This window comes from Gracilinanus agilis, chromosome 2, assembly GCF_016433145.1.
Source record: "Gracilinanus agilis isolate LMUSP501 chromosome 2, AgileGrace, whole genome shotgun sequence".
Lineage (NCBI taxonomy): Eukaryota > Metazoa > Chordata > Mammalia > Didelphimorphia > Didelphidae > Gracilinanus > Gracilinanus agilis.
Genome location: NC_058131.1, coordinates 318,814,995 through 318,839,002, shown reverse-complemented (window position 1 = coordinate 318,839,002; position 24,008 = coordinate 318,814,995). Strand labels below are relative to the sequence as shown.

Genomic DNA, 24,008 nt, shown 5'->3' with positions numbered 1-24,008 from the left:
AACTCATGAAGATGAGCCTTTTCAACTCCAGGCTTAGCACTCCATCCACTGTGCCCCCTAGCTACCCTCCAATTGATCTGCTTGCTCTTCTCCACACGTAGCATTCCATTTCTACTTCTGCATTTGCACAGGCTAATCACCTTGCCTGGAATACTCTCTCTTCTACCCTCTGACTCTTGAAATATCTAGTTCTCTTCAAAGCTCAGCTCAATTTGAGCCCTCCTTCCAGCCTTTCAAGATTCTTCCAGTTGTTAGTATCTCTCACTAACTCCCTATTTATTTTGTGTGTGTCCTATGTGTTTTCTAGTAGGATGTAAGCTTCTCGAGGGCATAGACTGCCTCACTTTTATATTGTATTTGCCCCAGCACCTAGTACATAGTAAGTACTGGTTGATCGATGAATATACTGTTTGCTAAGGCAAGAAAGGGCTATAATCTGTTTCAGTTTAAGAGAAGGACCTACTTTAATGAGATCCTAAATTCATGAATTATTTTGACCCAGACAGCACAGTCAGGGATGAGCCAGAAGCTTTTCTTCCCAAGCACTAACCCTTCTTCACCAGAGAGATGGGGTGGGGTTAATATCAGCTCAAAAGAAGTGCTTGATTTAGGCTATCCATATTTAGGGATCCCCAAAGCTCTATATGGAGTGTGTGTGTGTGTGTGTGTGTGTGTGTGTGTGTGTGTGTGTGTGGAGGTGGGAGTTGGTCAGGGGATGGTTCTCCTGCTAAGCTCCCCTCCCCAGTTTCACTCCTCCCAGTATCCTTCTAATGTCTTCATCACCATGGAGATGGATGGCACACAACTCCACTAGGTTAGATTCATCCTGAGTTTGAAGTCATGGAAGAGGTCTGAGAGGGCAAATGAAGAGTCCCATTCCATCCAACACAGGGAATCAGGAGGGCTGGACATGGGAGAAGAAGGACTCTTGTCCAGGGGGACGAGAATGATGGGGAATTAAGGCAGAGATGCCTACGTATTCTCACCAATCACCTTGCTCTCCTTCTAATTCTGTGAGTCCAGCTTGGCTCTGCTTGCATCCAAGGCTCTTCTACCCTCCTCCCTTCTAATCTGATCAAGCACCTGCCCCCTCCCCTTGACTCAGCTTAACTGATCCATGTGACCACGCATATTACCCTACCCATCCCTAGTCTTATCCCCCTCCCACCATGGCAAAACCAATCTATCTTCTGTGTCTGGCCAGCAGCTGGATTACTCTGGGACATGGGAACCTCATTTTAGGAAGTAGGAGACAAGCCAAGGTTCCTACCCCAATTCCTTTGAATCATAGACTCATAGAATGTTAAAGCTGGAAGGGACCTTAGAACACAAAATGTTAGAGTTGGAATATAGCATATTCAAGTTGGAAGGGAGCTTGGAATACAGGTTGTTAAAACATTGACTTTTAGAACTGGTGGTTTAAGACATAGAATGCCGCTCCTAGAAAAGACCCAAAACACAAAATGTTAGATGATAGAATGTCACGGCTGGAAGGAATCTTAGAAATCATACAGGTGAGGAAACTGAGGCTCAGGGGTAACTTGGATGGTGTCCAAGGAGGACTAGCCAGGTTTGGTGGTCTAAATGTCTGTCTCTGTTGAGTTTTTACTGTCAGCCTTATCTACCGCCCTTTCACCTTCCCTCAGAACCTCAAGCAAGGGGAGTCAGGATTGGTACTTCATGCTTCAAAAGACAAAAATGAAAACGCTTTCAAACCAATTGCAAAATTTATTGGAGGAGGGGAGAAGGGTAGAGACCTTCCCACTGGGGAGGGGGAGACACTTAAGGGCACTTCTTGTTTTCCAGAAAGAGGACACAGTGTGTGTCTCCCATCCGCCAGTCACCAGCTCTTCAATGGGCCGCCGTTCAGTGGGGATTGAATCACAGACAGAGACTGACAGATAGGGAGGAAAAAACACCCATGCTTTTGAACCAAAGTTCATCAGGTTCAGGCAAATGGCAGCAAGGAAGGCTCTAGGGGGAAAAGCCCCTGGTTCATCTATTCATGCACTGTCTTGTTCAGAAGTCCTCCTGCCTCACCCCACCTAGCTTGCCAGCCCAACCCTGGTGAGTTAGGCAGATGGGGGGAGAGAGGGCGGTGCCAGGGAACCGGGGTTGAGGGCAGGTCTACAAAGTCTCTGGGCCACTGAGAGCACAATGCAAAAGAGGAGACAGAGGCTTCAGGACAGGGCCCGTGTTTGGGACAGAAAGATCCCAGAAGGGGAAGGGCAAGTGGACCAGTACCAGGCAGATGAGTAGTATGATTGGCAGGTGCTAGAGCCCCCATTCCCCCAACCCTTTGCCTCAACATTGCTTTTGTCTCCCCCAGCCCAGAGAAGGAGCAAAGATACAGGGGGCAAACAGTGCTCCTTGACAACCTGTTTTCTTCCTGGGTGTCTACAAGACGAGAGAAAAGAGACTGCCCTCTGCCCTCCTCAATGGACCAGTGTATCTCCACATTAGCAGAGGCCTCACAAGCTCAGGATATCTTTCACTTCATACACACACACACACACACACACACACACACACACACACACACATACACACACACATACCCCCTAAGAACCCTTCTAGGGACCAAGCTACCCCCTAAAGGTCTAGTGTTCCCTTGGGGGATGAAGGCAGGCAAGAGATCTTGACCATCCTGAATTATGGAATTTCTAAGCTAGACAGGACCCCAAAGTCATCTGGTCAGAGGACTCCCCCCATCATTCCTGAAGATGAATCCCCTTCACAATGTCCCCAACAAGTTGATCATCCAGATTTTACATGAAGCCCTCCAGGGATGGGAAATCCATTGGACATCTGGACAACCCTAGCTGTGAGGATGTTATTCCTTCAGGAACTCCTAAATCTGTTTTTCTGCCATTTCTACCCACTACTCCTAGATTTGTCAGTCCTCTGAGGCCAAGAGGAATGAGTCTGCTCTGGACAGGGGAACATCAAATCCCTGTAATTAAAAGAACTGCAGAGAGGATTGCCAACTCCATAATGGAGCTGGGGAAGAATGAAGGTGCTGGGGATGGGGATATAACAGCAATAAAGGATGTTGCAGTGGATGCCAACTCTAAACTCTTTCCCCTCCCTCTCCTCATTTCCTAGGATTGTCCCCAGATCTCTCCCGCAGAGAGCTCCATCTCCCGCTCAAGGAGTGATGGAAACGTTCAGAAGAGCAGTCCTCTTCTGTAAGCCTTACAGGTATTGCCAGCCTGGATTTACCACTAAGAGGATGGAATGTTTTCATGAGGGAAGACAGGGGGCTCCCTGTCCAAACTGCTTTCCAGGTTCCTGCTGTCCCCCATGAGCCTCTGCCAGTGTGACACTCTTTTATTGCTAAAATAACAAGGTCTACGAAACAGGGTTTGATTCCTACCCTACTCCTGCTCATTCTATGATTTCTTAAGAGTTTATGAAAAATCAGACAAATGCATGATATGCTGGAGCTGTGGGCTTCCTCCCTGTCTTTACGTAGAGGAGATTCTCTGGTCTCCTCTTTTCCTCTCTCCTATCTTCTCCCTGTGGCTGGGGGTATCATGAAGTCTGTGTCTGTCCCATAGTAGGGAGGCTGAGACTAAGGAAAAAGGACTCCCAGTGAAGTAACACCACATCCCCTCCAACTCAGTCCTGGTGTTTCAGCCCCTTGGCATAAAGATCAGGATGGAATAGAGAGAATATGCCACATCTCCCCTGAGGGCTCAGGGCTGGCGGCTGGCAGGGAGGCAGCTTAGCCTGTCAGTCACTGGGCTAAGCAGGACCTCTAGAGGGGCAGGGGCTGTATTGAAGAAGAGAATGGTAGGGCTAGAAAGGACCTTATTGATCATCTCTCCCACAATTATTTCATCTTCATTTTACAGAAGTGGAAACTGAGGCACAGAGAAGGAAATTGACTTGCCCAAAGCCACACAGTGAGTTAGCATTAGGGTTGGGACTAGAACTCTGGTCTCATGACTCCAGGGTCAGAGCTCTTTCTATCACATCAACCTCTCTGGGGTAATTACCATAGAATCCTACAATGGAGAGCTGGAAGGGGTCTTAGAGATCATCTAGTCCAACCACTTCATTTTACAGAGAGGGGAAACCAAGGCCTAGAGTGGGGAACTGACTTGCCCAAAGTCACACGATAGGAAGTAGCAAAGCCAAGATCTGACTTCCCAGGACATCAGCCAGGTCAGGGAAAACTCTGGCTTAACAGGGGCCTGGAAGTTGCAGGCACACATGGACACATGTGCTCACACATGCATACACACACACACACACACACACACACACACACACACACACACCAGGGATCCAGGCCATCCCCCCTCCCCTACTTTCCCAAACACTGGTCAGGGAGCATGTCCCTGGGAGGGCAGGAATGGAGCAGTGCCAAAAAGTAAGACCCACCAGCCTTGTGATAATAAAATAAATCATCTCCAGATACGGCCAAGGCCACCCTCCCCTGGCCCGTGGCCTCGATCCCGGCTCCTCTGAGAGTCCCTGGGGCCGGACAGGGCCGGGCCAGAGGCTCAAGTCCGCTTGGCATGCAGCATCTCGATGAGCAGGTTGTTGCAGGGGACCTCCCCACCTAGGTGCTTGTGGTAGAGATACTCCTCCGCCTGCATGCTGAGAGAACGCACTTCGGCCAGGCGCAGGAGCAGCTGCCGGAACTTGTCACCACAGTGTGGGTAATGGCACATGGTGTAATCCAGCAGGGCTGCGTTGGCCTTCTCCTGGGCATCCTTTGCCAGGCTGTGATTCTCCAGGAACTTCACATCTGCAGCAAGATGGAGACAGCATTAGCATCACCAGCTCCCTTGTCTCTTTTGGCTCCTCTGCCCTCATCCTTATCTCCTCGACACCCTTATCCCCAGTCCCATCATCCCCACTGTCACTGACTGCTAGCCAATCACATCCCATTACTAATCAGCATGGAACGATGGAAAGAACAAGAGATCTGGAGCCCAAGGACCTAGGTTCAAATCCTTACTCTGCTACTTATTATATGACCTTGGAGGAGTCATTTATCTTTTCTATGCTTTCATTTTCTCCTCTATAAATGTGGCATAATAGAGAGCCATCCCCAGATCCAGGAAGATCTGGGTTCAGATCTATCCATACACACACACAAATACACATACACTGGCTAATTATATCACCTTTCAGTATTCTCAGGACATTTTCTAAGATTCTGAGATGCAGAGAAGATAATGCCTGTATTGACAAAAGGGGTTTCCTCATCATGGAGCTCCCTATATGAGTGAATCATGGGTCTTGTCCCTATCACTATAAAATTAGTAAAATGGACCGTGGGATGTGTAAATTCTTTTCACATCTAACAGAAAGATACAGACAAAAAATTTTAGGAGGGAATATTTTGAGGAGGGAAATATAAATATAGTTAACATATATATATATATGTATATATATATCATTTACTATGGGCCAAGATCTTTACAATTATTATTTCCTTTGATCTTCATAACAACCCTTAGAGGTAGGTGTCACTATTATCCTTGTTTCATAAATAAAGAAACTGAGGCAAACAGAGGATAAGTGATTTACAGTCACACAGATAGTGTCTGTGGCTGGATTTGAACCCATCTCCAAGTGCTCTTTCCTCTTCACCACCTAGCTGCCTCAGTGAAAGATGACTTCCAACTGCTCAGATCAGAGACATTTTCTTGGAGAAGGTGATGCTTAAGCTTAATCTTTGGGGATGAGTATGATTTCAATAGGTATAGATGGAGAAGGATGGAATTCCAGGCATGGAGGATAGAGTGAATAAAGGCACAATGTAGGAAAACATGGGGGACAATGTAGCCTCATCTGGTGAAGCATAAAGTACACAGAATGGAGCAGCATTTGCTAAAGCTGGAAAGACCCTGAAGTCCCTTGAATACCAAATAAAGAAGAATGGACTTTATTCTATAGGCAATAAAAAGACATAGAAGGGATCCAAGTCAAGTAATAGCATGCTCAAATCTGTGCATAAGGAAAATTGATTTTTGAAGCATTGAATTGGAGGGGGTATCAGCATCATCACCATCATTACCTGCAGCCATCAGTTGGTACTCTTATCCTCATTCCTATTGTCTGTATCCCCGTCACTATGATCTCCAGCATCTCTTTAAAGTTGTAGTAATCCCCATTCCCAGCATCCCCCTCCATGGTCGCCATCCTTCACCCCAAGACTATCTTTATAAAGTTTTGATGGTATGCTTGCTTGCTCTAAGGATTGTACAAATGAGATACTTCAGTGCTTGAGGTCTGGGAGTTCACAACTGGAGAGATATACATTCCCACACAGATTCCCATGGAGAGGATGCCCAGGACAACCTGGCATAAATGTGATATTAGGGAAAGGGAATGGGATCAGCTTGGACTGATCACTTCCCCTCTCAGTTACTTGGCTTCTTCTGTAAAATGGGATTACATGGGGTGGGGGACGGCTGGGTGGCTCAGTGGATGGAAAGCCTAGCTTAGATGCAGAAGGTCCTGGGTTCAAATCTGAACTCAGACACTTCCTAGCTATGTGACCCTGGGCAAGTCATTTAATGCCCATTGTCTAGCCCTTACCACTCTTCTGCCTTAGAATCACTACACATTAATGATTCTAAGATGGAAGGTTGGGGGGGGGGGGAAGGGTTGTGTTGTTTTTTCCAAAAATGGAATGGCACAGGACTTGCCCTGTATCTCTCACAGGATTGTGGTAGAAAGACATGCTTTGGTAAGCCTTAATCAAACTATTCCTGCCAATTAGTCATTCAGCCTTTGACTGAGGAGCTCCAGTAATGGAGATCATTTACCATGGCCTGAGGAGCCCATTTCATTCATAGACAGCTCTTGTTCTAAGGAATTTTTTTTATTTGTTTGTTTTTTGTTTGTTTTAAGATAAGCCAAGTGCTAGATGCAAAGTGAAATAAGCAGAACCAGAACATTATACACAATATTGTGGGACGGTCAAATGTGATAAACTTAGCTACTCTCAGAAATACAATGATTCGGAAAAATTCTGAGGGACTTATAACAAAGAATGCCATCCACCTCCAGAGAAAGAACTGTTGGAGCAGAAATACAGATGAAAACATATGATTTTTCACTTGTTTATTTGTGTTTATGGTTTGGAGTTTTGGTTCTATAAGATTATTCACTCAAAAAAAAAGAATAATATGGAAATAGGTTTTGCATGATAATGTATAATCCATATTGAATTGCTTGTCAGGTTCGGGATGGGGAGGAAAGAAGAGAAAGAGACAAAATGGATCATATAACTTTGGAAAACTTGTGGAAATTTGTTATTACAATTTTTTAAAATTAAATTTAACAAAAAAAATAAAATTATTAAGCCAAGTTCTGCTTTCTAGTAACATAACCTTTTACTTCTATCCTTAAGTCCTTTAGCAGCCCTTCAATTTCTTGAAAACACTGATTCTGGGTCCCCTAATTCTCTCAAAGATCTGAACAAAAGATCTGAACTCCACTTGTTGAAAACTTTCTTCCTGAAGACTAAACTATTATCAGCAAAGCAAACTTCCAAGATAATCCCAAGGGACTCATGATTAAAAATGCTCTCTAAAGCCAAAGAAGGAACTGTTGGAGTCTGATTGTCGATCAAAGCATGTCATTTTTCACTTTATTTCTCTTGTGAGTTTTTTTTTTATTGAATGTGTGCTCTATGTCTTTTTTTCACAGCATGAGGAATATGGAAATATGGATAGCACTGCTATAACCTATATCAGACTATTTACCTCCTGGAGGAGAGGCAGAGGAGGGAGAGAATCTGAATCCCTAAATGTCAAATAACTGTTGTCAGAAACTGGGGGAAAAAATAGAAAATTTTAAAAGCTTAAAAAAAAGAAAGCGAGAAAGATGTCTTTCCTAGTAAGTCCTGCAAAGGTGTTATCTACTCCAGGAAGCCCTCTCTGATCTCCACTCTCCCCCACTCCAGCTGAAAGGATCTCTCTCTAAAAAATTTTGCTAGAGCACTTCGTCTGGACTGCTCCTTTGCCCCCATCCCTTCTTGGAAAGAGTCCAGGACCCTGAACCCAACAGTCCTGGCTGGAAAAAGCCTAGATTATTAGTCCTACTTTCTAGCCTGGCCCCCAAAGCCATAATAGAGGGAAACAGTCCCTACGGAGAAAAGGTCCACCTTCTCTGCCCTCCACTGCCACCACCAATCACAGGCACTGACCAACTGCCACTGATGGGCAAGTAGCACCCCACCCCTATCCTGGCTGCTTTTGCCCTGCATCCTTTAGCATCTACAGCTCCTGAAGACCCAGTAAATAAAGTTTTTCATGCCAAAAAACTTGACATCATTAAATGGTTCCAAATCAGAAACAGGTATGATTTTATCAGTGGAAATGACATTTAAGAGGATGTATTACCAACTGCTTTGCCACTACCTGCAAAGGACTATGGGACCTTTCCATCTGCCTTGTAGCCGAGCTGCAACCTCCTCAATGTATTATTGCCTCCTCCTCTTAGAGTCTGAGCTCCTAAAGGCGGATCTGATCATTCTATGGGTATCCCTCATGTAAAGAAGAGAATAAATGCTTGTTTATTCATTCATCATGTTTTACCTTTATCAAATATTTTAGTGCACATTTTGTACCCCCTCTTAACTCCCTGAGGGCAAGGACCATATAGTTTCTGATCTTTGTGGCTTGGAATCAAATATAGGGCCCTTGGACATAGTAGATACTTTATTATTATTTTTTACCTTACCTTCCATATTAGGATCAATACTGTGTATTGATAAGGTAAAGACTAAACAATGGCAGGGGGCAGGGGGAAGGTCACATAGCTAGGAAGTGTCTGAGGTCAAACTTGAACTCAGGACCTCCTGTATCTAACCCTGGTGCTCCATCCCCCATACTATTTAACTTCCCTATAGTGTCTTCTTTAAAAATGTCTTCTGAGGGAAATGAATTGAATCGAAGGATAGAAGGGAAGGGGAAAAGTATTTATATAGAGCCTACTGCATGCCAGGCATTGTGCTAAGCTCTTTTTACAAATATTATCTCATTTGATCCTCGCAACGACCCTGGGAGGTAGGTGCTATTGTTAATCAATTTACAGTTGAGGAAACAGAGGCAAACAGAAGTTAATTGACTTGCCCAAAGTCACATAGTAAGTATCTGAGGCTGGATTTAAATCTCTGCATTCTATCCATGTCCTACCACCACATAGCATGGTAATCTGGAACGAGCAATGAATGCAGAGTCTGAAGAACTGAATTTAAATTCCAGCCATACACTTACTTATGTGTGAATTTTGGCAAGTCATTTCTTTGCTCTGGCTTTTGTTTCCTCACCTGAAAAAAAGGAAGTTGGACTAAATAACTCCCAGCATCCCTCCTATGTCTAGCATTCTATGTTCTAAGGTTCCTTCTAGCTCTAACGCTGTGTTCTAAAGGTCTTTCTAATGTTCTACATTGATGTAGAACCTTCACCAATGATCTATGATCAGATGCATTTTCCCCTCTGCTTATGTATTTACTTCCCTCCTGGTAAATCTGGGGGCTAAGGGAGGAGGAGAAGGGAGCGAATGGAGCCCGAGCCAGTCAGGTGGAAACATCCTGGTCTCTGCCCCTCATGAAAAGCCCCAAGTCTAATCCTTCCTAACACTCCTGAGCGTCTGAGAGGCCCAGAGAGCTCAATGATCATGGAAACCCTGATCCCCCTGCCCGCCCACAGCGCCTGCCTAAGGCCCTTGTTGTCCACAACAGCTTTTAGGGAAATTTGAGCCCAAGCAACCAGAGGCTAAGGTGCCCCCAGATACTGATCCCTGTTTCATCCCCTTCTCCATGAACACACGCTAGCTTAGTCCCAGGGCCCAACAGTACCTATGCAAGAGAGAAGGCTCTTACAACATCACAGCTCAGGGTACTGAGACCCCCTCCCACCCAGAGATATTGCTTGTGATCTTATGTTATTAAGTTAAAATTAAACTGTAGGGGCAGCTAGGTGGCTCAGAGAACTGAGAGTCAGGCCTAGAGATGGGAGGTTCTGGGTTCAAATATGACCTCAGACACTTCCCAGCTGTGTGTGATCTTGGGCAAGTCACTTAACCCTAGCCCTTACCACTCTTGTTTTGGAATCAATACTCAGTTTTGATTGTAAGATGGAAGGTAAAAAAAAATTTTTAAATAAGCTATAAATGTAAGTTCTCTCATTTAAGATTTAGTAATAAAAACTTAAACTGAAAATCTTAATTTTCATAACTCAAATTCATAATTCATAAAAAAAATTTAAATTAAAATGAACTGGGCACTTAACCTCTTGAATCTTTGGTCTACTTATCTATAAAATAATAGAACATGACTCAAGGGATCTGAGTCTGAATTCCTGTTCTAACACTAACAATATTACCTAGGTAGGTATAAGGAATGAGATTTGTGGACTTCAGAACTCTCCATAAATAGGAGTAATTGTTATAAATAGTTTTAATTCAGTATTTCATGGAGGTGGACAGAACATGAGAATAATATTCCTGAAGAACTAAACTCTTCTACTTACTGTATGACCTTGGACAAGTCAATCCCCCTCAGTGCTGAAGTGTCTCGGTCTGTAAAATGAGGAGTTTAGAGAAGCAGCAATGAACTTGGAATCTGACCTGGAGTCACAGGTCCTGAGTTCATATCCTGGGTCTACTATTTACTATCTACCTTAGGCCAGTCACTTAGTATCGTTGAGCCTCAGTTTCCTCATTGCAAAATGATGGAGCTGGACTCACGATGGCCCCTCAGATCCCTTTCAGCTCTCAAGGGATCATTCTATGAATTGCATCACTATGTGGACTCCCTCCTAAGTGCTTTAGTGGGTCAAATTGATGAGCTCCACTGGCTAAAATATCTCCTCCCCAGTGGAGCTCTCCAATCAAGGCTTATCCTCAGACAACAGATACCCAACCCATTGCCCACGTAGACTTGAAGCCTTCTTCTACCTTCTTGGCTTAGACCAATCTGCCCAAGCTCATGTTCTGCTGACAGAGCTTCTGAGAACTCAAGTCATCTCTGGGCCAACATGAGGCATCAAAGGTGGATTCAGTGGAGGAATATATCTGAATAATTTAGTAAGTTATTAGCAATAGTCCTTTTGTATTTCCCCATAGCTTTACCCACATGGTTCTATGAGCCAGTAGGGCAAAGACTCTTTAGCAGTGAAGGCTCAAAAGTATAAAAGAATTTGCCAGTGGTTTCATAGCTAGAAATAGAGGAGTCAGGGCTTGAACTTGGACTCCTTCCAGACATAAGTTCTATTGCTTCCAGCTCCCTCTAGGTGCACCCCCATATTCTGTATATTTGGTAGGCTTAGTGAGGGTCAATTTATCTTTTCCAACAAAGAAGAACCTCCTCACTTTATAGACTGGGACTCTTCAACACTGAGGGGGAATTGACTTGTCCAAAGTCATAATGAGTAGAAGAGCTTAGATCTTTGAATATATTATTCTAATGTTCTGTCCACTGTATTATAGCTCCATGAAATACTGAATTAAACCTATGCATCACAATCATTCTCATTTATGGGGAGTTCTGAAGTCCACAAATCCCATTCCTTATATTTAACCTTGTTCATATAGTTAGTATCTAAATAGGGATTCAAACTCACACACTTTTGACTCATGTTCCATCATTTTATAAAAAGCTCAAGGGGAATTTCAAGTCTTTCTGCATTTCTGGAAGCCAAATGCCACCCTACTCCCCTGGTAACCTGGCACCATGGACTTGAATTAGAATCAGATCCCCTGGATCTGAGTTTCAGCTCAATCACTACTTAAATGGGCAAATCACTCTATGTCTCTGAATCGTAAGTCATAAATCATATGTCATATATAAGTCATAAGTCATAAATAATCAAGTAATAAGTCATATGGATTGGATTTGAACTCAGATCCTCTAACTACAAATCCAATTCTCTTTCTTCTAACATGGTACATCAAAGAAAGAGATGATCACATGATCTTGGACCTGTAGGACAAAAGCATGATGTTCTACCTACTGAGTTTTCTAATGTTTTCTTCTTCTAATCTCCTCTCCCTCCTTTTTTCTCCTTTTCTCCTTCCTCCTCTCTTCTTCTTTTCCTCTCCTCATGCATATATGTACACACACACACACACACACACACACACACATCTCTACTTTCTGTATTGGAATAAATACTGTGTGCTGGTTCCAAGGCAGAGGAACAATAAGGGCTAGACAATGGGCATTAAGTGACTTGCCCAAGGTCATACCACTAGGAAGTATCTGAGGTCAAATTTGAACCCAGGACCTCCCATCTCTAAGCTTGGTCCTATCCACTAAACCACCTAGTCACTCCCCAAATTTAGTATATATTGCTGTACTCCCCTTGATATACTCTATAGTCCAATCCAACTTGCTTTACTGTTCCTCACACATAGTACTCCATTTCCCGTTTGCATGCCTAGAATGCCTTTTCTCTTCAGCTCTGATTCTTAGAATCCCTAGTTTTCTCCAAAGCTCAGCTCAAATGGCACTTCCTACAGGAAGGCCTTTTCTGATGCCCCCAGGAATCAGTGTCTCCTCCCCATTGTTTTGAATTTTTGTTTATGTTTTTGTGTACACTTATATGTGTATATGTTGTTTTCCATGATGGAATGTAAGCTCCTTGAGGTCCATCACTGTTTAATCTGCCTCTTCACAATGCTCCTTTCATCTTCTAGGGATCTGGTGCCCAGTTGCTCCCTGCTTTCCTCAAGAAACAGTAAATTCTCCCTAGATCCTGATGGTCAGCCTGATTATTACAAGTGTTGTTTGGGATGCCCCTCTTGGGAGACACCTCAGTTCTAGCAGATCTGCTGCTCTGATCCCTTCTAGGGGCTGAGAGCCTTTTCTAGCTGGATGACTTTGGAAGAAAGGATGGACACAAGCATTTATGAAGCACCTACTGTGTGCCAGGCAATGTGGCTAAGTCTTTTCCTCATTTGATCCTCACAGCAAGCCTGGGAGGCGCAGGGCCTGGCACGTAGGAGGTACTTAATTGATTCTAGATTGATTAATTGATTGGTTGACGGGTTCTACAAAGCTGGAAAGATCCAAATTGGAAACCAATGACAAACTGTATGTCTGCTATGGGATGACTGGCGTGACTCTAAATAAAGAGGCTCATTACAAAGCTGGCTGCCAATATTATAAATTTCCCAGCTACAGAAACTCTCAGAACCATTGCCAAGTTACAGAGGGGCCCTGATCTGAAGTGGTGGAGGGAGCTTCCACACTGATGAAATCATCAAGCTTTGAAGTACTGGTGTAATATATAATTTTATAGCATAAAAATTATTAGGGCAATTTAACATAAATATCACACAATTATGTGAATAATCATACATTATAGAAATATTGTTTAATAATAATCTTGACTGCTACTTACTACCGATATAACTTTGGGAAAGTGGCTTCCCTTCCCTGGGCCTCAGTTTCCTTATCTATAAAATGAAGAGGTTGAATTAAATGATCTCTAAAGTCCTTTCAAACCCTAATTTGCCAGAAAGTCCTATTGATAATATTTCAGATTTCTATAGCAATTTGGAAGTTCTCAAAGGACTTGGCTTCCAACTCTCTCTGTAAGGCATGGATACTCTCTATTTGACAAAAGGAGAAATATGGGCATGCAGCTGGTGAATGTCAGGGCCAGAATTCAGAGCCCATGTTCCTATCTTGAAGTCCAGTGTTTTTTCTGCTTGCTGCCACTCCTAAGTCTGCTCCCTCATTTTACAAAGGAAATATCAAAGGGAGGGGGGAAGGTTTGCTCAAGGTCACACAATGAGTCAGCAGGAGAGACCAGATTCAAACCCAGGTCTTATTTTTCCCTATGTCTCCAGTGCCTGACTGAAGTCCAGTGTATAAGAGAAATAAGCCTAAGGTGTTGCAGTGGAGAGAGCAGAGGGCTTGAAGCCCAGAAGACTTGAGTTTGAATCTAGCTGCCAACACTCACTAACTATGTGACTAGTGGTACAAGTTACTGAACCTCTGTCTGCCTCTGTTTCCCCAGTGGGGCTAATGGCACTTATCTCCCAGGCTTGCTGTGAGGATCAAATGAGATATTTGGAAAGAATTTGGCACAGTGCCTGGCATACAGTAGATGCTTAATAAGTGCTTGTTTCCACCCTTTCTTCCAAGGTCGTACAGCCAGAGAAGACTCTTGGGCTCTTCTTAGAGGTGCCTCCCCAAGGGGTATCCTAGACAGAGCTCTGAGTAACATCAGCCCTGTAGGTTTTGGGTTTTTTTTTAACATTCCATTCTGTCTTAGAATGAATACAAGTATTGGTTCTAAGCTAAAAGAGTGGTAAGAGCCAGGCAACTGGTTTAAGTGACTTGCCCAGGATCACATAGCTAGAAAGCATCTGAACCAGATTTGAACCTAGAGCCTCCCATCTCCAGACCTGGCTCTCTGTCCACTGAGCCATCTAGGTGCCTCTTACATAGCTGGGCTATTTTATTACATATCTGTGCTGGAAGGGATCCCAAAGGCCATCTACTCCAATTCTCTCATTCTGTTTAAAAAAAAAAAAAGGCAGAAGAGCTGAGGCACACAGAGGTCAAGTGATTGGTCCAAGGTAACACAGGAAGTAAATATTAGGAGCAGGACTGGAACTCAAATCATATGACATCAGAATCAACTCTCTACTATCATATGAGGGTGCAATGGTTAGAGTGCCAGGTTTAGAGTCAGTAAGACTGGTCCTTCTGAGTTTAAATCTGGCCTTAGAGACTAGCTGTATGACCCTGGGCAAGTCACTTAACCCAGTTTGCCTCAGTTTCTTCATCTGCAAGATGGAGGAAATGACAAACCACTCCAGTATCTTTGCCAAGAAAATCCCAAATGGGATCACCAAGACTAGGATGTGTCTGAAATGACTGAGTAACAAACTATGCTATGCTAGGACTCAATTACCTTCTTCCTCCCCCTGCCTATATCATACACAAAAGGATTCAAGGAGATATGAGCTGGTAGCATCTTCAGCCCTGAGTGTCCATTCTCCCCCATTATCAGGGTCTTTGATCAAGTCCTTCCCTGTTCTGTCTCCAAGAATATCTGTATCCAAGACTTAGGAGAGGGCACAGGTGTGGACTACTAGGGACCACCCGCTAAGTGAAGACAGTGCCCAGAAGGCAGGTAACACCTACTGGACAGAGGCCAGGGGAAATGAGATAGACCCAACCTGTCCACATGAGGCTCCTTCAGCCATGATCAAAAGCTTCCAAGGAGTCAGGGCAGAATTTCTGTGGCCAACTCCACTCCATCCCCATCACCCAACTAGAGCATCAAGTCATAGAATCTCTCCCCATCAGAGCTTGAAGTGATCTTAGCAACACAGTGTGGGAACTATGCCTGAGAGCATAGAATGTTGAAGCTGGAAGTGACCTTATGATATAAAAGTATGGACTATTACAACTGGATAGGGTATTCGCTAACGTGATATTAAGAGGGAAGAACATGGGATGACATCCATAGAAGATAATAACAGCAACAAAAGGCACATACATATATGGGAACCAGAAAGGTCATGGAAACAAACAGGGCAATTTTGTTACTACTTTGTTAAAATTATTTTGGATTTTTTTTTCTAAATCTGTAAATAACAAGTTTATAGTTACAGGTACAAACATTTACAATCACCTTTTTTTGTTTTGTTATAGCCTATTTGCTTTTGCTTTTCTTATTTCTTTTCTTTTATTCTTGTTTATGTAATATGTATACTTGACAATGGAAGTCAACATAGTAATAAAAAAAAAAAAAAGGAACATAGACTGTGAGGAAAAAAAACCAACATCCGATCTGGAAGAGATTTTAGACCAAAGAATGTTAGAAAATAGAATATTGAACCCCAGAGATGGAAGGGTCCTTAGAATACAATGTTAGAACACAGAATATCAGAACAAGAATATTTGTGCTGGAGAATATCCCGGAGGTTGACTAGCCCAATCCTTCCCTGAAGCAAGAATCCCCTCCTCCCAAAAGTCTTTCATACAACCTTAGCCTGAACTTCTGACTTATATAACTTCTACTCAGGGGTCTTAGTTATGCCCTCTCTTAGGGTCCAGAGAACAAATCTGCACAGGTCAGCCCTTGGAACTCTTGAAGACATAGAACACATCCCCCCACCCTTCAAGTCTTCTTTATTCTAGCCAAAAAAATTGCCTCCTTAGGTTAGTATTTAGGTTAATACCATGATGTCGGTCCACACACCCATAGATCAATGGGCAATGATAGGGCAGTAGAGGGACACCATTCATCCCTTTGCCTGGAAGGATCGTCTTAATAATAACCTCCACTTTCAAAATGCCTTCCACACAACCCTTTGAGGTAGGGAGAAATGATCCCTACTTTATTATGGGAGAAACTGAGGCCCAGAGATGGACTGTTAGGTAACTTAACAGTAGGGTCATAGATTTAGAGCTGCAAGAGACCTTAAGAAGTCCAATCCTCACATTTACAGAAGAAGAAACCGAGGCATAGAGAAAGAAAGTCACTTGCCTGGGATTAGTAACAAGTTGGGATGGATGCTGAAACTTCAACCTGCCCCCTGAGCTGCTGAGTTCAATCTCCTTCCCACTTGCCCCATGATACCACTCTTCTCAAAATGCCACCTTCATCCCCACCCCAAAGCCTAGGTGTGGAAACCCCCATCTACTAAGGACAGGGCATTAAGGCCCAAAGGGGTCAAACGAGCCAAAACACTCCCCTCTCCCATTAATTTCTTTTTCCTGTCGCTCCCTTCACCCCCCACCCCTCCAAACCTGGGAAGGGAGGGAGGGAGGGAGCTGAGCATCTGCCACAATCCCCTCCTGCCTTTAGGGACCCCCTCTTTATCTGTGTAGGGTGACAGTGGGTGTCAGCAATGGAGAAAGAACTTATATTGATAGATGTCAAACCCAGCCCCCCCTTCAAGCAGCCGCTGACAATAGGCAGTTCTGCTGGATGAACTCGCCTGGGGTTCTCAGGGGAGAAGAGGGAAAAAAAAAACCTTTTTTTTTTTTTTTTTTTTTTTTTACTGTTTAATTGAATATTTGAATAATCCTTTCATTCCTGCGAGGAATAAAGAATGTTGTCCAAATAACATTGACTCACTCCATTGGGAGACAGGGAAACAGTTGCAAAGGCTGTCGGGCACAATGGCCCCCCTCACACATCTCCAGCCTCTGGGATGATGTGTGTACCCTCAAGTGGGCCTGCTATTCAAGACGCCTTTTGTTGGCGAGAAGCTGTTGATAAATTGCAAACGCTTAAGGGAATGTGCGCTCTGAAAGCCGCCCGGCCCCCGCCTGCTGCCGCCGAGCTCCCTGAATGTGAGTCATGAAATCGAATGTTAGGTCAATCCATTAAGCTTCTATTAAGCCCTTCTGTAGAACAAAGCTACCCTGGGCCGGCTCCATAAATATTGCTATTTTGAGAAGAGGGCTCCTAATTTTAATTAAGCCTCTTTACCTGCTCAGGAGAGAAATCTATTTAGACACCAAATGGCTGTCCCTTGTCAGTGCGGAAGGCAAGCTCCGATTGTACTGCGGCGGGGTGTTGGGGAGGGGGGCAGGCAGCGAGAGGGGATTACATCCCGAGGCGCCGCTGGCTCGGGGCGCTGCTGGCTCAGGGCGCAGCCTCGGCGTTAGGGCAGTCCCCGACTTGCCTCCAAAACTGCCCACTCCGAGGCTGCCCGGTCAGACTTCCAAGGGGGAACGGGGGAAGAGACCAGCCCTGCCCCTCCCCAGCCCCCACCAAGTTTGCTAAGCGGGGGAAGGGGTGATAGGGAGAGGTCGGGCTTGGCGGGGTGAAATGCCAAGAAGAGGTTTGGGGCTAGGAATCAGGAGATCTGAGTTCTAGTCCTGCCTTTGTCACCAACAAAGGGGAATGTCATGGGCCATAAATATATACGAGAGAATATGAGAGAGTGGATGGAGGGATGGATATATTTAATATATGGATATATATATATTTGTGTATATACATACATACACATAGATAGATCCGTGTGCCTATGTAAATGCATACTGTATACATGGGTATGAATAAACAGTCGTCTGTTTATAGATACACATGTATATATGCATAATGTGGAGAGAGATGGATGGATAGACAGATATAGAGATGGATGGATGGATGGATGGATGGATGGATGGATGGATGGATGGATAGACAGAGAGACAGAGAGATGGATGGATGGATGGATGGATGGATGGATGGATGGATAGACAGACAGACCGATAGATAGATAGATAGATAGATAGATAGATAGATAGATAGAAAGGTAGACAGGCAGGTAGATAGATAGATAGATAGATAGATAGATAGATAGATAGATAGATAGATAGATAGATAGATAGAATTTCACCCTTGAGATATCAGGAAAGAGAGGGGAGACAGCAATGGTAAAATGTAGGCTGCGAGCTTTGGAATTAGAGAACTCAGGTTCAAATGCAACCTTTGATTCTTCCTGCCTTTGGGACTTGGGACTTAAGCACTCTGAGTTTTTCTCATCTGTAAAGTAAGCTGGTTGTAGAGAAATGGCTGCTGAGGTGCCTTCCAGCTCTTTATTTCTATGGTCCTAAACCCTTCCCTTCCCCAAATCTCAGGACCTATAAACTAAGGGTATTTCTTCTTCTGTCCTATGATCTAGGATCCCTTCAAGCTGTAAATTATATGATCCTATGAAAATTCTATGGGTCAAAATTGCAACCACCTCTTAGATCTCTGTTCTAAGTTGTGTTCAGTTCTGATATTCTAAGGACTCTTTCTGTTCTGCAATTCTACATTCTGAGGTTCCATCTTGGAGGAGTGTTTTAAGGGCAAAAGGGGAAATTGACAAGCCCTCAAATACCCAGTGAACAAGAAGAGATGTGGTATAGGATGATATTTTGAGTTCTTAAGGAAATTAAGCAAATTGATCAAATTCTGAAGTACCCTCAGGACTAGACCCTGCTGCTGATATATAGTATGTAGAGGGAAAATTATCAGACTTGAGAACTAGAAGGTTTAAACCCAATGGCTAAACCACTTACCAGTCAAGGACACTTGACCTTAGTCGAAAGACTTTACTATTTGGAAGCTCTGTTTCCTCATCCATAAAACGGGGATAAATAATCATTGCCCTAAATACCTCAGGGTTGTGATCAAAAGAACTCTTTTTTTCTAGTCTTGAAGTATTATAAAAATGGTGGTAATTCTATTAATAATAATAATAAATGTTATAGGAATGAGAACTAGATACAGGAGTAGGAAATGGAGGACAAGAGGGGTAATAGATGGGTAGATGGGTAGAAGGAGGCTGGGACTCCAGCAGATGTCATCAAATTAGTCTGGGCAGAAATGCTGAGGCAGGGAGGGGTGAAGCAGGTTACAGAACTATAATCCCAGAAAAGGGGAGAAAAGGATTGGTGAGACAGAGAAAGAATTTAAGTGGGGGGTGGGGGTGGGGCAAGGAGAAGTTCTCTTTGCCTCTGCTCTGATTCTGGGATATTTAGTCTGGGTGAGAAGGGAGCTAATCATGGAAACACAGAGGTCCTGGGCTGGGAGCCCAAGAAGGCGGCACCTAGTGTGATGAGCAGACGTGTATCCCAAAGCTGGCCCAAAGACCTCTTCCAGCTGAGGTTATTTCCTGAACTGTGGAGAAGAGATCATTATCTATGCAGGAGGCACTCACCTTCTCTTCTCCCTGGGGGGCAGTCTCTCCTATCCGTGTCCTCCTTTCCTTTCCAGGGATTCCAGTATTTTGGATTGTTAATTTTATGGCTCATTTCTAGAATTTGGGAAAATTCTAGGGATGGGGTCAATTACAATAATAACTTGGGATCACATGATTTAGAATAGAAAGGAACCTAATCAAAATTTTAGAGATGAGGGAACTGAGGGCTAGAGGGGACTCAACTAGTAAATAGTGTGGCTGAGATTCAAACTCAGGTCCTCCAATGAAAAATTTGTTGTTCTTTTCATTATACTATACTTTCACATTTATTATATAGCACCTTAATAAATGTTACATTTATATATCAGTATTATTGTTGCTATGATTTACAAAATACATTGCCTACTTCTTCTATAAAATGAGAAAGTTGGACCAGCAGACCCATAAATTCCCTTCTAACACTAAATCTATGATCCCATGATCTCCACGGGCTTCATTTCATTTGTTCCTCACAATAATCCAATGTGCTAGGCAGCGTAGGTAGTAATACCCCATCTATTGGATGACAATGCTGAGGAAAGAAGCCCAAGGTCACACATAGCGACAGACTCGTGTTTGAACCCTCATCTGAGGATTTTCAAATTCATCATGATTTCCACTGTGCCATTTACCCTTAGCACCTTCATTCTTGCCCCAATAACTCAGGGTATGTCAAACTAAGAAGTAGTCTTTGTAAAGAAGAGAACTCACCATTCCTCATAGACTTTCATCCTTAGAAAATAATCTCTACCTTCAATCATCAATTTACCACTCTTCTTCACAATTACATATAGTACACAATTATCCCCCTAACCACACATACTCTCTACTCCCCTTTTATTACCCCCTCACTACACATACCTGCATCATCACCCAATTATAGATACATCCAAATCATTCCCCAATTATGTACTCCTCAAATCACTCTAATTATAAATATATCCAACAATCCCAATTATAAACAGTCTCACATAATAAAGGTCCCTTCTAATCATTCCCAATTGCACATACCCATAATCACATACATATATTCCCCCACCCCCAAACTGGTTAAAAAGAAAAAGAAAAAACTGGCTATATAAAAATATCTATAACAAAAGGTTGTTAATAAATTATATGCTCAACAACTGGGGAATGGCTGAATAAATTGGGACAAGATGAAATAAGATTTAGTGTTAAGCTGCTATTTATTATTGCCCTAAGAGCAATCTTTAATAATATTCTTAATATTAAATATTTAACAATCAGCCTGCTGTTATTGCCCCCATTATTGCCCTTAAGGCAATAACAAAAGGTAGCATCACACACAACTTTGTAAAAAAAGCTAAATGGAGTGCTGCATCTAACATAGACTGGATATATGACCATAGGTGCTAGTAAAAAATAATAACAACAACATTTCGCATTATATAATCCTTTAAAGTTTGCAAAGCACTGTACACAAATATGCTTTTTCACTTGTTCCTCACGACAACCCTGTGAGGTAGATGCTATTTTTACTCTCATTTTACAGATAGGAAACAGAGGCTGGGAGGTTATGTGATTTGCCCAAGGTCACACAGCTGATATAATTAAGTATCGGAGGCTGGATTTGAACTCAGGTCTTCCTTATTCTAATACCTTTATTTTAAACACAATACCATCTACCTACCCCCAAGCAACAGTCTAATATTCTAAATTAAATAGCTGGCGACCTGCCTCGCTAGAGAGAGTTTTTTCACTGCGTGTTCCCTATGCCAAAGAAAAAATAAAGACAGGTCCAAAAAGGAAAATAGGAGGAGAGATCCAAAAAGGAGGGACGAGGCGGGGGGTGTGGGGGGGGAAGGAGGAAAAGGAACATGTGAAAAATGCAGAGAAATATAGGAAGACTGGAATGAGGTGATACAAAGGGAAATGAGCAAAGCTGGAGGGGGGGAAAACATTCCCACGTGACCACAACTATGTAAATGAAGACAATATTAAGTGGTAACAAACTCGGGCTGAACACAATGGGCTTGTACCACAGCTTTCCCTTTTTTTAAACAAACAGCAAATGACAAAAGAGAACAGGCGCGCAGTTATCAGTCACAAACCCCCTTTGTGCCGTTGGGCTTCTCAGGGAGCTCACTTTGTGGCTTGTTGGGGTGTTTGTTGATGTGTGTCAGCTGCGTTCAAACAAAACTGATCAATTTAAGGGGAAAAATAGATTTCACCCTCACCCACACAAACGCGGCTCTCCCCCAGATCCCTCCACTCCCAGCCTTCGCTGGACAGGTCATCGTCTTCCCGTCTTCCCGTCTTCCCGTCTTCCCGTCTTCCCGTCTTCCCGTCTTCCCGTCTTCCCGGCTACCCGGCTACCCGGCTTCCCTGCCCCGGTGTGTTTACTATGCCGGTGTCCTTCCTCCCCCTCTTCCCCAGACGATTTCCTACCCAGCCTTGGAAAGCCCCTCCCAGAAGCCCTCTCGGCTTGAGCTCCCACCTCTTCCCCCAACTCCCATTCCCTTTGAAAGCACCTTGTTTTGTACCATTTCGATGCATTTGCCATCTAATGGTGTATATTGCAGGGACCTGGTTTTGTGTCTTGGACTCCTGCTCCTTGGCCAACTCCAGGAGGGCAGGAGTACTGTCTCGTCTAGTTTTTTTGCATGTTCCCCAGCCCTGGCTGGTGGGTGCTGCCACATGTTACTTAATAAACGTTGGGTGAATAGGTGAATGAATGGGCCCTGCCCAACTTATCAGGGCATTTGCTGCAAAATCCCCCAGACTAATTGATGCCCTGCAGCCAGGAGATGGCTCTTGTGAGCTCCTGGACTTGGGAATATGGCAGAGCCATATTGGGCCACCAACCAAAGCTTATGATTGGGATTTCAGCCTAGCCCTCTTTCACTTGGAGGGGGGTGTATGTGAGAGATGTCTTTAGTGTGGCCCGATGCTGAGACCACCTGGGTACCACAGCTAAATTGCTGTGGATATAAGGTAAACAACTAGACTGCATTGTGAAAGGTTGATTGACAGTGGGTGATAGATGCCTGCCTGACTCCTCAGGAAGAAACCAAATGGCTGAGATTTCCAGTGAACAATGACCCCTGGGCGTGGGGGAGAGGGGGAAGGGAATAGCTTTCCAATATCAGAAAAATGTGAACTATTAGATAAAAGAATGTTGGTGCAAGAAAGAACATTAGGATGAAGAATGTTTGAACCAAAACCAAAATGTTCAAACTAGGAGAAATCTTAGAATATTGAATTTTTTAAAAACCTTTATCTTCCATCTTAGAATCAATACTGTATATTGGTTCTAAGGTAGAAGAATGGTAAGGGCTAGGCAACAGAGGTTAAGTGACTTGCCCAGGATCACACAGCTGGGAAGTGTCTGAGGCTGGATTTGAACCTAGGACCTCCCGTCTCTATGCCTGACTCTCAATCCACTGAGCCACCCAGCTGCCCTCAGAATATTGAATTTTTGAAGCAGAAGAGACCTTAGAGATGTTCTAGTCCAATCCCCTCATTTTACAGAGGAGGAAACTGAGGCCCAGAAAAATTTGTAAGTCTGAACATAATGAACCCAGGTCTTCTGACACCTAACCCCATTGCTTATTCCACTTGCCCTACTTTACCCATCTTCAGCAAGTATCCTGATTCTATCATCACTCACACCCAACTGCACACTCACCAAGACTGAAGAGGATGAGAAACTTCAAGCAGACAAATTCCTGCTTGTCGACCTGTAGAGAGTGAAGCTGCCGGACAAGCTCCTGGGCCCGAAGCACTAGGCTGTGGAGAAGAGACCCTGCCTGGGCTGCCACTGTTGCCAAGTCCACCTGGAGGAAGAAGAAGCAGGATTCAAGATCCAAAGGGGCCTCTTCCCCAAATCAGAGGGAGGGGCTGTGGAATGGGATGGGATAGAAAGGGCCATAAGATGAGAACTTGGACATATCGGTTCTCCCACTGGGTCCTATCTAGAAAATGAGGGCATTGGGCTAGATACTCTCTGAGATATTGTCTGGCCCTAAATTGGGGATCTGAAAAGGTATATTTACACAGACACCCCCACCCCCCATTCTAGCCGGTCAAATTCTCTTCTCCTTGAGGTCACTTGAAAAGTCATCAGCCCCATTCCACACCCATATCCACACATGGACATATAACCCCTTCTAGAAATAACAGCACATCGACTATCCAGGTCTGAGTTGGGAGGGTGGGAAGAGAGAGAGGTTGGACCTCAGGTTTATCTATTGACTGATTTCATTTGAATTCACTCGAATCTTTTCTTTCTTTTCTTTTCTTTTCTTTTTTTAAACCTTTACCTTACATCTTAGAATCCATACTGTATATTGGTTCCAAGGCAGAAGAGTGGTAAGAGCTAA

The 24,008-nt window shown here is 43.7% G+C and overlaps 1 protein-coding gene across 1 annotated transcript; it reads right to left on the bottom strand.

Annotated features, from left to right (window-relative positions):
• Window positions 1–4,511: 4,511 nt before the first annotated feature.
• Window positions 4,512–23,785, bottom strand: NR5A1 (nuclear receptor subfamily 5 group A member 1). Its single transcript, XM_044659751.1, has 3 exons — window positions 23,696–23,785; window positions 23,315–23,462; window positions 4,512–4,759 (listed from the first exon to the last, which is right to left on the bottom strand). The coding sequence occupies exons 1-3, from the start codon at window positions 23,783–23,785 to the stop codon at window positions 4,512–4,514; spliced, it is 486 nt and encodes a 161-aa protein (XP_044515686.1).
• Between the last annotated feature and the right edge of the window lie 223 nt (window positions 23,786–24,008).